General features: G+C 41.1%; 1 protein-coding gene across 1 annotated transcript; it reads left to right on the forward strand.

The window, feature by feature from the left end:
- The first annotated feature begins 713 nt into the window (after window positions 1-713).
- On the forward strand, window positions 714-5,457 carry LOC120248983 (methylosome subunit pICln-like). Its single transcript, XM_039257463.1, has 3 exons — window positions 714-823; window positions 4,716-5,217; window positions 5,389-5,457. Exons 1-3 carry the CDS (start codon window positions 714-716, stop codon window positions 5,455-5,457), a joined length of 681 nt encoding a protein of 226 aa, XP_039113394.1.
- The last annotated feature ends 10,795 nt before the right edge of the window (window positions 5,458-16,252 follow it).

A 16,252-nucleotide genomic window follows, 5' to 3' on the forward strand; every position in this document is an offset into this window, starting at 1 on the left:
AGTACCTTCTTTGCTGGGAGCATTCTTCCCTCCTGGTTTGCCTGGCCAAAGACTCCTTTGACTTCAGGCCTTGATATAAATGGCATACTCAAGAGCCCTTCACAGATGTCATGTCTCAAAGAACCCCCACCCCCCTGCCCACCGCTCTCCTCTCGTGTGCTCTCTTTTTTGTCCTCATGGCACTGTTACGCTTCCATATTCGTATATTCCTCCCTACCCGGGCACTGCCAGATCCCCAACGGCAGCACCCATGTGTGTCTTAATCAGTATTCCCAGTACCCAGTAGGATATCCGGCACCTAGTAGGTACTCATGTGTCAGATGAATGAATAAGTAAAGAACGCATGTTCTTTTAGGTCACACAGACAATGAGTCCCAGAAACACTGGATCTAGCCCAGACAGCCTCCACCTTTTACTTTGCACTGTGACCTGAAACCTGCTCCCCTAACAGTAACCCACATACCCACTTACACCCACTTGGTGTCAGACACACACACACAGGGACCCTCTTGCGAAAGGGCCTTGCTTTTCCCCAGAAGGGGAGAAGAGTGACACTTGCTGAAGACAAGGTGATTGCTTGAGTTGTTTCCTGCAATGATATAAATCCGTTGACAAGTGCAGTGCAGCTGTTCCCGTCCCTTGGTTTTCCATGGCATGCCACCTGCGGAATTAGTGAGTGAGTTCCTCAAAACAACATGAGATCGGCGATAGGGATGGAATGTAAAATTGGGTCTGTAGTTATCAAGGCCCCCAGAGCAGTTGCGATTCCTTACCTCAGCAGTAACGACGAAGCCGCGGGTCCCTCACGGGTCGTCCCCCTTTGGCAAGCCGTCTTCCCCTAGGTAACGCTCCACCAAATAGTAACTTGGATAATGACCAATGCTACAGTGATTATTATTGTTATTATGGACTCTATTTTATTCTCATTTAATTAGTAATTATTTTAAATTACATGGCTGAAGAGCTGCTACTATGGGTGTTTCCTGGCAGTCAAGGGCTAATTCTCCATCAATGCAGAAATATGGGCTATTGTGAGTTCAGCCACTGGAAGCTGTAGTGATGAATGCCTCTCAGTGCCATATGGCGTAGTCTAAACCCAGTGTCTCTTTACAACAATAGTTTCGCTTCTATTACCGTTAAGGAGAAATATGTAAAAACTATTTCCTCTCTAAACAGAGCTCCCATGCTGGCAAGCCCTTGAGTATCTGAGAGAAGGAAACCAAACAATCTTGTCACACGTATCAGTGCTAGATCCTTTTGGGGTTCCCTCAGGGGACCAGGTTTACAGCTAACATTTACTGGGCTATAAAATGCACATATCTTCTGTTGTAGGTGACACCTACCGGATCCGGTGACGAACCAGCGGTAAAATCTGAAACCTGCAACGCTAAACATTAGTGGGTGCACATGAAACAGCCTAGGTAGCAGTGTTTGCATTCTAAATATTTATTCTATAAATAAATATGCTCTCTTCAAATCACTGACTACGGGGGGGAAATAAGATGAACCTGGACCATCATTTTGTGTCATAAAGTAAGGAAGTGCACCAACAATGATGAAGACATGTCAACGGGACACAAGAACCAATTTGGAGTGGCTTCCACTGACTAAATCTGAGAAATACTGAGCATTAAAATAAATAATGGAGGTGCCTGGATGGCTCAGTTGGTTAAGTGTCTGACTCGATTTTGGCTCGGGTCACGATCTCACAGTTGGGAATTGGAGCCCTAGGGTCTGCATGAGACATGGAACATGCTTAAGATTCTTTTTCTCTCTCCTTCTGCCCCCTACCCTGCTCCCACACTCTCACTCTCTCTCTTTATAAATATAAATAAATAAATAAATAAATAAATAAATAAATAAAATTTAAAAATAAACAAATGATTGTTAACAGCTTATAACCCATTGGGTAGAGTAGTATCCATGAATCCATACTGATAGAAATTGATGAATAAATAAATGAGACAAGAAAGCTCTTTACAGCAGAAAGATAACTAATAAATGAAGAAGAAATGATGATGGTGTTAGAAAATCACTGTTTGGTGCCATTGCAGTAAAAACGTATTCATCAAGAAACATCTATGGATGCTAAAATCTAGTGGGCAAGAGGCTGATGGGGAAAGCAAGATTTACATAGTTTCAAAGTATCTCCTCACAAGGTACTTGTTAATCACAAAAAGACTTTACAGTAGAGACACCTAGTAGGACCCAGAAGAAAAAGTGATCAAAGTTAAAAATACCAGTAGCCAAATAAGACATCATGTGCCACACCATGGGGTATGATGAGATAAAACACAGCATCTGTGACATTCTAGACCTGTGATACACACAATGGGATATTACTCAGCCTTAAAAAGGAAGGAAATTCCGACACATACTATAAAAGCATGGATGAACTTTGAAGACATTATGCTGAATTAAATGAGCCAATCACAAAAAGACAAACATCGTTTGATTCCACTTACATGAAATACCTAAAGTGATCCAATTCATAAAAGGTAGAATGGTTTCCAGCAACTGGGAGGAAGGAGAACTGGGGAGTTTATGTTTCATGGGTACAGAGTTTCAGGTGGGGGAGATGAAAAGTTCTGGAAATGGACGGTGATGATAGTTGTACAACAATGTAAATGGACCTAATGCCACAGAAGCATATACTTAAAAATGGTTAAAATGGTAAGTTTTCTGTTTTATCTATTTTGCCACAATTTTTAAAAAATTCAAACTTTGAGTCAAACCTGGGTTCCAGAGGCAGGAGGAAATTTTTAAAGGTGATGGATAAGTTTATGGCACTGATAGTAATGATAGTTTCACAGGTGTGTACTTATCTCCAAACACATCAAGTTGTATACATCAAGTATTGATTAGTTTTTTTATGTCAGTCATACCTCAATAATGCAGTTAAACAACTGTGTTTAAATTCTGACTCTACCATTTACTCACTGTGTGATTCTAGGCAAATTATTTAGTGTCTCTGAACCTCAGGTTTCTCATTCATAAAATGGGGATAAGGTAGGATTGGTAAGAGGCACAGGCTAATTAATACATTCAACACAGTGCCGGGCACACAGTAGGCATTTGATAATATTAGTAAGACTATAACTGCCCAGAGACATGAACTAACATACCATACGTGTTTAAGAGAGCTAAAGCTAATTTGGTATGGTTGGAGGATGTGGTGACAGGGAAGATGCTAGACTGAAAAGCAGGTCTTTTTGTGCCCAGATGAAGAGTTTAAACTTTGTTCTGAAGCCTGCGAGGGGCCCCTGGGGGGTTGTAAACAGTGCAGGAAAATATTAGAGAAGAAAGCAGAGAGGAGTGGGGGTAAGTATTAAGCTCAGTTTTAGGGACACAAACATCTAATTATTTCACTCAGTCTTGGGCTTTCTCTCCCCCATTAACACTGGTAATTACTACCATTGGCTTAAGGGAAAACAAACCATTAAGGACATGCCACATTTAACACTTTCATTTGCACCCCACACCCTATCAGAACAGGAAACTCAGATATAAAGAGGTAACTAGGGGCGCCTGGGTGGCTCAGTTGGTTGAATGTCCGACTTTGGCTCAGGTCATGATCTCACGGTTCGTGAGTTCAAGCCCTGCATCAGGCTCTGTCCTGAATGCTCAGAGCCTGCTTGGGATTCTCTCTCTCTCTTTCTCTCTGCCCCTCCCCTGCGTGTGCGTGTTCTCCCTCTCTCTTAAAATATATAAATAAGCTTTAAAATAAAATAAAAGAGGTAACTAGCCATGTTATAAAGTCACTTCAGGCTTAAGCATGAGCTCCAAAAAGATTGCTCTCCTTACCTCCTCGCCTTAAACACTGCGTGGAGGACATAAGGACTTCCCACAGTGTTCTCCATCTGTTCTCTCCCCTGTGCCAAGCTTTCTTTAGACCCCTAACATCTGTGCCGAGCAGGGCTGGGTCAGAAGACAGTTTTACTCAGGTTACAACCTGCACGTCAAAGGCCTGTATCACACGGGCTTGGCTCATTTCCACATTGTACTGTGGTCATTCCACTCCTATCACTAAGTGCCCTTCTAGACAGTTGCTCTCCACTGATTTTTCTCTCTATCCATAAGGCTTCAGCTTTTATGTGAAAACTCAAAGTAATGAAAGTAGTCAAAATCACACATTCCTCCTCAGTTAGCCCTTTAAATGAGATAGATTTTGGATTTTACTGTTTTCTTTTTCTAATCACCTAGATAATATATATTCCACCTAGAAAATATCGAAAGTATAGAAAAACACAAAAAATGAGTATGAAAGTTGCCCATTGAGGTGACTCAGTCGGTTAAGCATCCAACCTCGGGTCAGGTCATGGTCTCACAGTTCACGAGTTCGAGCCCCATGTCAGGCTCTGTGCTCATGGCCTGAAGCCTGCTTCAGATTCTGTGTCTCCGGCTCCCTCGGCCCCTTCCCCACTCGTACACTCTCTCTCTTTCAAAAATAAACATGAAAAAGAATTTTTAAAAAATTTGTCTATAATCTTGCCAGCCAGATAAAATATTCTTAAAATATTGGTATATATCTTACTAATTTTTCTTCTAGTTTTCTTTCTATGCATATATTACTTACTCCGTTAAGTTGGGCTTGTGTACACAACTTAAAACTTTACCTTTAAAATAATAGCTTTTACTGGGGCAGGATGAGGTGAGCAGCTGGATGGCTGTGCTTCAGCTACCTCCCCATCTGTGTGGGGACATTCCCTGCCCAGTGAGCTTCCTCAAAAGTTTCCTGCTCTGCTGGGGAGCTCCAGCAGCAGCAGCCAGATAGATAGCAAGGCTGTGCTGACCAGCAAGGACCTTGGCACCAGCACCCTTTGTATTGCTGAGAGCCACCTGACTTGGTCAAATGGCTCTGGATTAGGATTCTCGATGGACTACCCCATCATTAGTTTGCATGTGGTATCCAGGGACTTAAACGCCTATCCACAGGAGCATTTGTATGTTTGGGTGAATGCCAAATATGGAGAAGAATCCAAAGAATCTGTTGAAGGAGGAGGAGGAGGAGAAGTAAGAGAAGAAAAGGGAGGAAGAGAAGAAGGCAGCGATGATGATATTGAACCTATTGCTCAATTTAGATTTGTGCTTAGTGGTAAACCAACACTGGAGGCAATATTCGCTGCTGCACTGTGGGAATGCCAGGCTTTGCATCCAGATCCTGAGGATGAAGACTCAGATGACTACCATGGAGAAGAGTATGATTTGGAAGCACATGAGCAAGGGCAGGGAGACATCCCTGCATTTTGCACCTGTGAAGCAGGACTACCCCCCTGAACAGTGGAAGGCCAAGCCACACTGGAGAGATAAGAAGGTACGCTTTCTCAGTCTGTGAGCAGCCAGTATAAATGGCTGGAGTCCGGATCGAAGATTCAATGAGATTATGAAGAGGGGATAGAGGTCAGTACTGCCCCAGCAGTTGCTGGTCAGTTTGAATATGCAGCTGTTGATCTCTGAGGATGATTTATTCTGCTGTGGGATTCTGCACGTGACTGTAGGAAAGAACTTGGTGCCTCTTCTACTATGGAGTGGCTGTTGATGACAGTCTTTGTCCTTCTCCAAAAGCTACCTGAACCAGTTCTTTTTAGAGGCAGATTATACTGAGGCAAAAAGTTGCCATGAGCATTGGATGCTATGGCCTTTATTAACAAAGGCAAATAGGCTTGACCAAGAGGGTCTTTGTACCCCCAAACCTTCTGGGTATAGGTACTCTCTGAGTAGGCCTATAGTCCCTTCTTCCACTGTATGTATCTTCTGTAACCCAGCAGGCCTACGTGATGAGAATGTGCAGGTGCAGATACACCAGATGGGAAGGAGGGAGGCTGAGTCTAAGATACACCCCTTTAGAAGCTAAGGATTTCCATACCCCTTAAAAAGACAAGGTCTCAGAGAAATCCTGGCCTCTGCTCATTCTCCACAGGGGGAAGGGTCTGATTACTAATTTGGGACCCAGATAAATTCATTCAAGCATCTTTAGGGAGCCCTTTGGGAAACATCACAACCTCATTTACTACCACTAACAAGTGCTTCTGACTAGCTCTTCCGCCTTTCACCATGTCTCACCAGAATGTTTGGTTATAACCTCTTAGGTTATATATATATACATTTCTAACTTTCTTATGTCACTTTCCATAACAACAAGTGAAAATGGAATGAAGTCCTCAGAGTACTTCAGATGATAACTGTTTTGTCTTTTAAGAGTTTAACAAGTAAATCTAGGTTTTCTATAAAAATGTATACATATATAAATACGTAAATAAATAAAGGAATGGCTTTTGTTACATTCCAGAAACTACTCTTGGGGCTTCATATGTTTTATGTGATTAATGGCATACTGTGAACATATCTTTATGTCATTCAAAATTATTCAAACATGTGTTTTAATGGCTATATACTATAGCATCACAATGTACATTATCAGAGCCTTGGTGTCCAATATATAAGCCGCTGCCTGCAGAAGCCATGGGACTGGCATGTGGTGAGGTCTCCCTGGAGTAAGAGGAGCCTTTTCTCCTACATCACACAAAGGTACCATTTCGGCTAGAAAACGCCCAGGTTCACAAAAATAGCACAACCTAGCCAGCTCCCCTTCATTGCAATGTCTCAGGTCATTTCCAAGCACCACTATTATAAATATCTTTGTGCGTAATTTGTTTCTTAATTTCTTAAATGTTTACTTATTTTTCAGAGAGAAGCAGACAGAGAGAGAGAGAGACAGAGAGAGAAAGAGAAAGAGAGAGAACACAGGAGGGGCAGAGAGAGAGGGAGACACAGATCCAAAGCGGGCCCCAGGCTCCAGGCTGTCAGCACAGATCCCAATGCAGGGCTCAAACTCACAAACCACAAGATCACAACCTGAGCTGAAGTCAGATGCTTAACCAACTGAGCCACCCAGGCACCCCTGTGCATAATTTGTTAAATCAGAGAATACATAATTTTTGATGCTCTTGTTAATGTTGCTGAACTGCTCTCCAGCCACATACTTCAGAGTGCTCTTTTCTCTACAGCTTCTCCATACTAGATGTTTCCATTTTCTCTAATCCTGAACAGTTGAATGTATGACACTTTTAATGTACGATGATTTGATTACTAGAGAGAATGACTATGTTTTTTTAAATTTATTTTTTATTTGAGAGAGAAAGAGAGCATGAGCAGGGGAGGGGCAGAGAGAGAGAGAATCTTAAGCAGGCCTCATCCTCAGCCTAGACCCCAACACGGCTTGATCCCATGATTCTGGTATCATGATCTGAGCCAAAATCAAGAGTCACACTCTTAACCGACTGAGCCACCCAGGTGACCCAGAATGAATATTTTTAAATGCTTATTAAAAATATGTATTTCTTCCCTTAAAGATGGCCAATTCATATTCCTTGCCTGCTTTTCTATTGGGATATTAGTCTTATTGATTTTAAGGGCTCTTTGTAGATCAAAAATATTAACCTGTTATCTGCCATGTATTTTATTTTCTATGTATTTTTTCCATGTATTTAAAAAATATTTTCCCCAATTGCATATTGTCTTTTGATTTTGCTTTAATACTTTAAAATTTGTATGTCATTTTTAACACGAGAGTAATGAAATCTACTGATCTTTTACTTTATGGCTTCTGTCTTTACTTTGATATTTAAAAGGCTTTTTCCATTCCAACACTCAGATTTCACTGTTTGTTCATTTTTTATTAAACATCACATATCTGTAACCTAGGTCCTTTCAAACTGGCCTTGGTCTATAAGGTTCAGAGTCTGCTAACTTGTTCCAAAAAATGTGACTGCTTTGGCTAGCAGAGCATTGGACTGGGAATGGAGAATTGGGCGAGGAAATGGGAGAAATTAATCTTCAATGGACTCTGCCTCTCTGTGCCTAAATCCTCTACATTGTAAAATGTAGAAAATTACACTTGGACCCCAATTTTACCCTTTTTTTTCTATTATAAAATATGGCACATATACAGAAGGCTGCACAGTGATAAATAATCTTGACAACTGTCCATGTAACTGTCATCCGTGTTATTGAGATGGAGATAGAGAGGGAAGGGGAGGGAAAGAGGGAAGATGACAGGGTGGGGGGAGTGAGAGAGAAAAGAGATTCCTGCCAAAGGTCCTTTCTCAAGGACACACTCCTCCTACCTCTTGTAATCACTATCCTCACTGTTAAGGTCTTCACCTCCTTGTTGTGCTTTAGACTTTTATCCCCTATGTATTCACTACCTATACTTCCTGCATGTTTCTAAGTTTTTAATGGTTTGATTTTTTCATTCATATCTCTAATCGATTAAAATTTATCTCATGACATGAGAAATCAAAAGTTACTTTTCTTCAGATGGTTTAGCAATTATTTTGGCACTGAGTATAGCACAATACTTTCTTCCTGAACCATGCTCTTAAATGTCCGGCTTCTTCAGGTGTAATTTATCCTTTTTAAGGATAAGGCTCTATGAATTTTCACAAACATACAGAGGTGTGTAGTCACCACCATCATCCCACAGAGTTCACTTGTGCACTCTTGTCAAGTGAGTCCCACACCCTGGCCCCCTGGCAACCACCGATCTGTTTGCTGTCCCCATAGATGTGCCTTTTCCTGATTATCAACCCAACACGAACATACAGTTTATAGCCTTCTGAGTCTGCCTTCTTGCACATAGCATGATGCTTCTGAGATCCATCCATGTTGTTGCTTGTATCAGTACTTCATCCTTTTTATTGATGAGTAGTATTCCATCGTATGGATACATCAGGATATATAGGTTCAGTCTCTCCCATTAAAGATGATGGTAGCTATAGGTTTTTGTAGATGTCCTTTATCAAATGAGAAAGTTCTAGTTTGCTGAGAGTTTTTAATCACAGATGGATGTTCAATTTTATCAAACGCCTTTCATGCAGCTATTGAGCCATGCATCTCCGTCTGCTGCCTTGGGAGTAATAGACTTCGCCACCCTGGAGACTTGAAGCTTTAGTCTACATGTCCAGTGGAGTGGGGAGGGCCTTGTGTGCCACAGCACTTGAAGCCCTGTAAGCAAGTACTGCTCTGCCCCTGGTAGCTTAAGACTTTTGATTCCTAAGCGAGAAGAATCCAGGAAGTACATGGCACTTTGTGTCCCAACAGCCCTTAATTAATTGCCTTTCCCCTACCTGTACCTCCAAGGTGGGCTGGAGAGAACCAGACTCCTGCCCCCAGTGTTTCTTGTGAGTACCTGGTGGAAGTCTGTGAGAAAGGTTACAGCTGAGTGTGAATTCCTTGGCTACCTCTGCAATTCCTGATTTACACTCTAGCACAGATGTATGTAGACAGTGGTACAGTTTAGAGCTGGTTTCTTCCTACCCACATGGACAGTGGAGGTGGCTTGGCTTTCTGTGGTCCGTCAGAGCCCAGAGGTGGCGAAGCCCATCGCAGCTGAGGGGGATTCGTTTCTCTTCTGAATCAGGTTATTCGGTGGCCTCACAACCTCATCTTCCTCCCAAGCTCAACCAAAGGAAGGATTTTATAGTTTATCTGTCATCTCCTCATTATTAGATCAGCTTAACAGCTTTCTATATTTCAAGCAGAAGCATAAGAATATTTAAACTCCACCTTTATCTTATACCAAATGTATATACTTGAGCCTGTTTGGGGGCTAGTTTTATTCTTATGCAAGAATCATGCTACTTTGATAATAAATCTTTCTTTCTAACAGTGTAAGTCACCCTTCAATCTTCCAAAAAATTCTTCAGCCTTTTATTAATCTTCCCAGGTGACCTTAGAATTATATTGTCTAGTTAAAAAAAATACTTTTGACATTTTTATTAGAATTGAAATGGCAGAATTATTGAGATGCCATCCAAGAATGTGGTATGCCCTACAATTTATTTAAGACTTTGCATCTCCCAGTGAAGTTTTAGTTTTATTTATATGGGTCCTGCATACTTTTCTTATGTCAAGTTTATTCCTAGATATCTTATATTTTAGCCTCTATCTTAATGCCTTTTTTAAATTGTACTTTCTAACTGATAATTGTTGATTTAAAAGATAAACATTGATTTTTGTGTACTGATTTTGTAACCAACAGACTTGTTCAACACTTCTTACTCCTAATAATTTTTCGGTTGCTTTTCTTTAATGCCCAGGTAGGCAATTATATCCAAGTAATAATTTATCTCCTCCTTTCTGAAGATTTTTCTCTTATTTCATTTTGTCTTACTGCTTTCACTAAACTTTTGGGAAATATTAAGTGATCCTGGATAGTGGGCATACTTGACTTTGGTGGGAAACACCAGTTTCACCATTAAGTATGATGATACCTGGGGCAAATAAATAAATCTGCTTACCCAGCAGCCACTCCAATTCCCTTTTATGTTGTACTTGAGGAAGAAAAGAGCATTTCTTCCTGACATTCGGAAGCTGGCCAGGCATTCGACACTAAGCTATATTGTTCTTCTGTTGGACATAAACCATCTCACAGAATACCAGCTTAGACAAGGTCGCTCCGAGACCATGATTAAATGAGATAAAGCAAGTCCACACCATAATTTTGTCTAAGCACAGACAAAACTAAGGTCGCTGTTGCCACCCACAAAATACCAAACATCTCCCTCTCTTAAATAAGTGATTGTTAATTCTTTTACCAATTATACCTTTTTTCTCACTCTAGTTTGGCTATCTCTAAACTGTTGAGACATTAAATCACAAAATTCCCCTCACCCCCACTTTCAGATGGCATCCTATGTAGAGTGAACCTTGCTTCCTCAGGCCCTCCACAAGTCACCCAACCAAAGGCCAAATCCTAGAATAGGTTCTAACACCCTCTTATGGAGGGTTCCCATTGTTTCTTATGATGTGTGTATTCCCTTGCTGCCACAAGTAATGATCCCAACCCACTCAGTTATGTGTTCACAGCAGCCTCTGGCTGGAGGACATGGGCTTGCTTTAAGAGTACAGAAACCTAACAAGTACAGTTCCAGACACCCTTAATAGCTGAGGTTCAAATCCGATGACATTTCTGCCAATAATTTATAACCATGATTCAGGTAAGAAAGAAAACAATGTGAGGAAGTGGCCAAAGACTGAGAGAGTACATATTCTAGAAAGCATAATGCAGACATCTGGCCTTTATAGAGCAGCTACAATGGGCCCTGTATTGAGTCCATAGCATCATGGGTGATCTTTCCACTAAACAGTTCTGCAGTGGTGGAGGGACTGTTTTTGTGGCTGTATCATCCTGAATGCATGTAGCTTTAAAACCTTAGTTATTGGAGCGCCTGGATGGTTCAGTCCATTAACTGTCCGACTTCAGCTCGGGTCATGATATCACGATTTGTATGTTTGAGTCCCATGTCGGGCTCTGTGCAGACAGCTCGGAGCCTGGAGCCTGCTTCAGATTCTGTCTCCCTTGCTCTCTTCCCCTCCCCTGCTCATCTCTGTGTCTTTCTCTCTCAAAAATAAATAAACATTTTAAAAAATTTAAAAAACACCTTAGTTCTTGGGCCCACTTATAAATCCTTTGAGGTAGCTAAAATATTCTCTAATAATTCCCTTTTGTTTATTCTTAGAAGATGTCAGAATTAGATGCCTGCTGCCTTACTGTGGTGTCTGACTCACTATTATAGCTATCAAGATGCCAAAATGATTGTGAGGGCATCATTTCCAACTCTCAGATAATACTCAAGTTCATCTTTTGACCAACTCTAATCCAGAACCATAAAGAAAGGAGGATTCTGAGAAATGTAATTTCTGATCAAGCAAGTGGGCAATGGAATGATCCAGCACATTTCTACATAGGATTCCTGATTTTCTCTGCTTGCTTTATGCCTTTCTCTGATACTTGTTTTTTTCATCACTTGACTTGACTCACAAAATCTGTCCATTTCAGGGATTTTTTTTTCTCAACAGAGTTAGGAGTGTTCTATTATCAAGCAGATTATGTTTTTAGATTATATTTAAACTTTCTTTTTAAAAAGAACAAATTTCTAGTTTTAGGTCAGTAGGATTTTAAAAACCTATGTGTGTGTGTGTGTGTGTGTGTGTGTGTGTGTATATGTTTTGTTTTGTTTTTTAAGGGGGAGAGTGTGCTCATGCATGAGCAGGGAGGAGGAGAGATTGAGAAAGAGATAATCTAAAGCAGCCTCCACACCTGGTGCAGAGCCTGACATAGGGCTCATTCCCAACAAACCTGGGATCATGACTTGAGCCAAAATCAAAAGTTGGATGCTTAACCAACTAAGCCACCCTGGCAGCCCAAAAGTGATCTATATAATTCTTATTTGGGGGAATTTACTGAGGTCTTCTTTGTGATAAAGCTAGAGTCAATTTTACATATTCATACAGACATTTGGAACAGATAGGTATTTATCACAGCTGTTATTATATAACAAACCACCTCAAATCTCAGAGGCTTACACAGTAAGAACTTACTACTCTTCATGAGTCTATAGGTCAGTTGTGGTGGTTTTTTATAGTCTCAACAGAGTTCATTCATGCTTCTATCATCAGTTTTTGGTTGGGTAGATAGTTGTGTTGATCTAAGCTGGGCTATGTCTACGGTTTGGCTGGATGTAAGCTGGGGGCACCCAGTCCTTCCACATGGTGTCTATCCTCCAGCACACTAGCCTGGGCTTGTTTACATGGCAAAAGCAGAGGTGTAAGGAAGAAAGGGGAAGCACACAAGGCCTAGGGCTGCAAACTGCAAACTGTCAGTGCTGGCACATCCTACTGGTTAAAGAAGTCACAAAGCCAACCCAAATTCAAGAGATCAGAAGAGACTCCACTTCTTTTTAAGTTTTTATTTATTTATTTTGAAGGAGAGAGTACACACAGGTACATGTGAGCAGGGGAGGGGCAGAGAAAGGGGGAGAGAGAGAGAATCCCAAGCAGGCTCCATACCGACAGAGCCCCGACTCCACTTCTTAATAAGAGGAACTGCAAAGTCACGTTGCAGAGGACATGGATATAGGGAAAGAACAAAGAACTGTGGCCAGAGAGATAAATGAACTTAAATCATTTAAATCAGAATTTCTTACTCTGGGGTCCACTACAGATACTTGGAATTTATAGATGACCCTCAGGAGGTTTAGAAATGTTCTCAAATTGACTACAGAACGTGTTCCTCCATATGTGTATTCACACATAAATTTAGTTTTATTTAATGCCTTTTCCTTAAATTCCACTTTGTTTGATATTAATATTGCCATCCCTTACTTTACAGAGTGGAATTTTTATGAGTCTCCTTGGGCCATAAGTGAATATAATGATTCATTCAAGCCCCTACTGAACAAACATAAAAAAATTTTTACTTGAGTGCAAAAGTGTGATAAAAAATTTTTTTACTTCAGTGCAAAAGTGTGATTTACCTACAAATATTTCTTGTCTTCCAACCAATGTATTTGTGACTCCATAACAGATATATCTGATGTAAACAGAATTCGCAGTAGGCTGGTTTGACTTAAAAATAAAGAAACCTTTCTCATATAGAAATCTGACATTAGACAGTTACATCAGAGACAGAGGCTTAAGGGGCCCAAACCAGAAGTGTTCATGTCACCTATGCAACTTTCTCCTGCTTTAGAATCTGTCTAGAAGCTCATCTACTCCAAAACCATTTTCTGTTTTAAACCTATATATGTGAGTGGGCCCATCTTAATCAACTAAAATCATTATTACAATGTCTGTATTAAAATGAAAAGAAGGGGCGGTGCCTGGGTGGCTGAATCAGTTAAGTATCCAGCTCTTGGTTTAGGCTCAAGTCATGATCTCACAGTTCAGGAGTTCGAGCCCGCCTTTGGGCTCTATGCTCACAGGGTGGAGCCTGCCTGGGATTCTTTCTCTCTTCTCTCTCAATATAAACTTAAAAAAAAAGAATTTCTTTAAAAAAATAATAATAAAATGAAAAGAAGGGACACACTCTTGATTTTGGCTCCAGTCATGATCTCATCATGAGATTGAGCCCTGCTGTCATGTTCTTGGCTGATAGTGCAGAGCCTGCTTGGAATTCTCCTTCCCTCCCTCTCAAAAGAAACAATCAATTAAACAAATGAATGAGTGGAAAGGGAAGGGGAGGGGAGGGGAGGGGAGGGGAGGACTCCACCATTTTTCATTACTCACAGAAAAACTCACTCATTTTATTTTGCAGTGTTTGCAGTACACTTCATGTGTCTTTCCCCTGGGGCTTAGTGGGAACCTTATAAGGTTTGGTAAATTTGACTCCACTCCAATGACAATGTTCTCCCTCTGCATCCCACATCCATCTTAACTTATGGAAGCATGAAATGGTCCTCATGTTCATAGTGTTAAAAACAGAACCCAAGTTGGCATTCTAATGCAACTTTTTACTGATCTGTATGACATTTATTGTTTTTACCCTTTTACCTAATTGTATCTAAGGAGATAAGCTTTCCTTTTTTTTTTTAAACACATTTTAATTTTTTTTAATGTTTTTTAATTTATTTCTAGGAGAGAGAGAGACAGCATGAGCAGGGGAGGGTCAGAGAGAGAGGGAGTCACAGACTCTGAAACAGGCTCCAGGCTCTGAGCTGGCAGTCAGCACAGAGCCTGACGCGGGGCTCGAACCCATGAACCGCGAGATCATGACCTAAGCGAAAGTTGGACGCTTTACCGACTAAGCCACCCAGGCGCCCCGAGATAAGCTTTCCTAAGAAGCAGTTACTATGTCTGCCTGCATAGCCTCATCCCTCCACTTCCCTAACACGCAGCATGGTAAACCCTTGCAATCACTGATTTACAGTCTGTCTTTCCTGTCACAGGGTAAGCTTCATGGGGGCAGGGCTGTTTCCTCTTCCACTGCTTGAATCCTCAGCACCAAGCCTGTAATGCTTGCCCAATAAATTGAGTTGAAAAACAATAAAAGCTAATTACTTTTTAAAAATCTGAGTCTGGGTGGCTCAGTCAGTTGAGCAGCCAACTCTTGATCTTGTCTCAGGTCATGATCTCACGGTTCTTGGGTTGGAGCCCTGTGCCAGGCTCTGAGTTGCTGTCATGTCCTATCCACCTGGTTACCTGAGCATGTTCACTAGTTCACTGATTCTGCTATATTTATGATTAGTGCATTTTCTGAATGTGCTACACTCCGGCAAAAAAAAGTCTATCATGACAAAGAAGGAAATTACAAGTGTTCAGAGATCACCATTTAAAAAAAAATGAAGAGGGGCAACTAGCTGGCTTAGTTGGTAAAGCATGCAACTCTTCATCTCTGGGTGGGGAGCTCAAGCCCCACGGTGGGCATGGAGCCTACTTAAAAAATAGTAATAACAATAACAGTAATAATTAACAGACCTTGTTTCTGAACAGGTAAAGTTAAACTTTAAGTAGGAACCAAAATGTTCATTTATGTCAGAAAATGCACTCTGAGCCATGGAAACTGACCAGATATACTCTGAGCCAGTTGCAATGGGAAAGATTCATTGAGATGATGTACATAAAGTGCCTGAGACAGTGCTAGGGGCATAGTGCTACATGTTAGCTACTATTCTACTTTTTAACACATCAGAAGCATTTCCAAATGAAGGCTTCACCTTAGATCACAGCAGATTTTCTTCATGAGAATCCAAGGTCTGTTTTGCCCTTACCTTTTTAAAAACAGTTATGCAGTCCATTCGCCACCTGGCTTGTTTCTGTCACACCTGAGGAATTCAGAATTCCCAGGCTAAGAATCATGGAACAGCTGCACTGAAAGAGAACACAGAGACCCTCTAGTCCAGGGATTCTCCAGCATGCACATCACATGGCATCATTAGTGAAAAGTTCAAGTGCCCACACCACATTCTGCTTCACTTAGTGTGAAAGTAGCACCAAGAATCTGCATTTTTTTAACCAGTAATTCAATCGATTCTGAAGGTGATCTACAAGAAACACTGAACCTCTTGTTCTGTAGATAAACAAAATAAGAAACCAAGGAGGGAAGGGACCTGCCCAGAGCCTTCTTTCTGGTTAATGAGCATAGGCCAGGACCAGAATGGAGGTAGCCTTTCACTCTAGTGTTATTTCCATGAAGCCACACCACAGTAATTCAGGACCCAGATGAATCTGTCCTAAGCCTTCATGGCTTGTTCCACTGAGCCCTTTGCCTTTTCACCCATGCATTAGGTTAACTGGAGAGGCACAAAAACCCACCTGTCTATTCTTTAGGTACACATAACCAGGTACTTTAGAAACCTAGTTTAAGTCGTAGCTTGGATATTTTTACATACCATGTGACCAAGAGAATTGAGTTTTGTATGTGTTGGTTTCTTCCTTTATAAAATGACAAAATAGTATCTACAGTTTGCAG

Source organism: Hyaena hyaena, unplaced genomic scaffold (genome assembly GCF_003009895.1).
Source record: "Hyaena hyaena isolate Hyena2069 unplaced genomic scaffold, ASM300989v1 scaffold_619, whole genome shotgun sequence".
Lineage (NCBI taxonomy): Eukaryota > Metazoa > Chordata > Mammalia > Carnivora > Hyaenidae > Hyaena > Hyaena hyaena.

Coding starts and splice junctions, on each gene's coding strand:
- LOC120248983 (XM_039257463.1), top strand. CDS start 714: ATGGAATGTAAAATTGGGTCTGTAGTTATCAAGGCCCCCAGAGCAGTT. Junction 824..4,715: donor TCACGGGTCGTCCCCCTTTG/GCAAGCCGTCTT, acceptor TTCCCTGCCCAG/TGAGCTTCCTCAAAAGTTTC. Junction 5,218..5,388: donor AGTATGATTTGGAAGCACAT/GAGCAAGGGCAG, acceptor TGAGATTATGAA/GAGGGGATAGAGGTCAGTAC.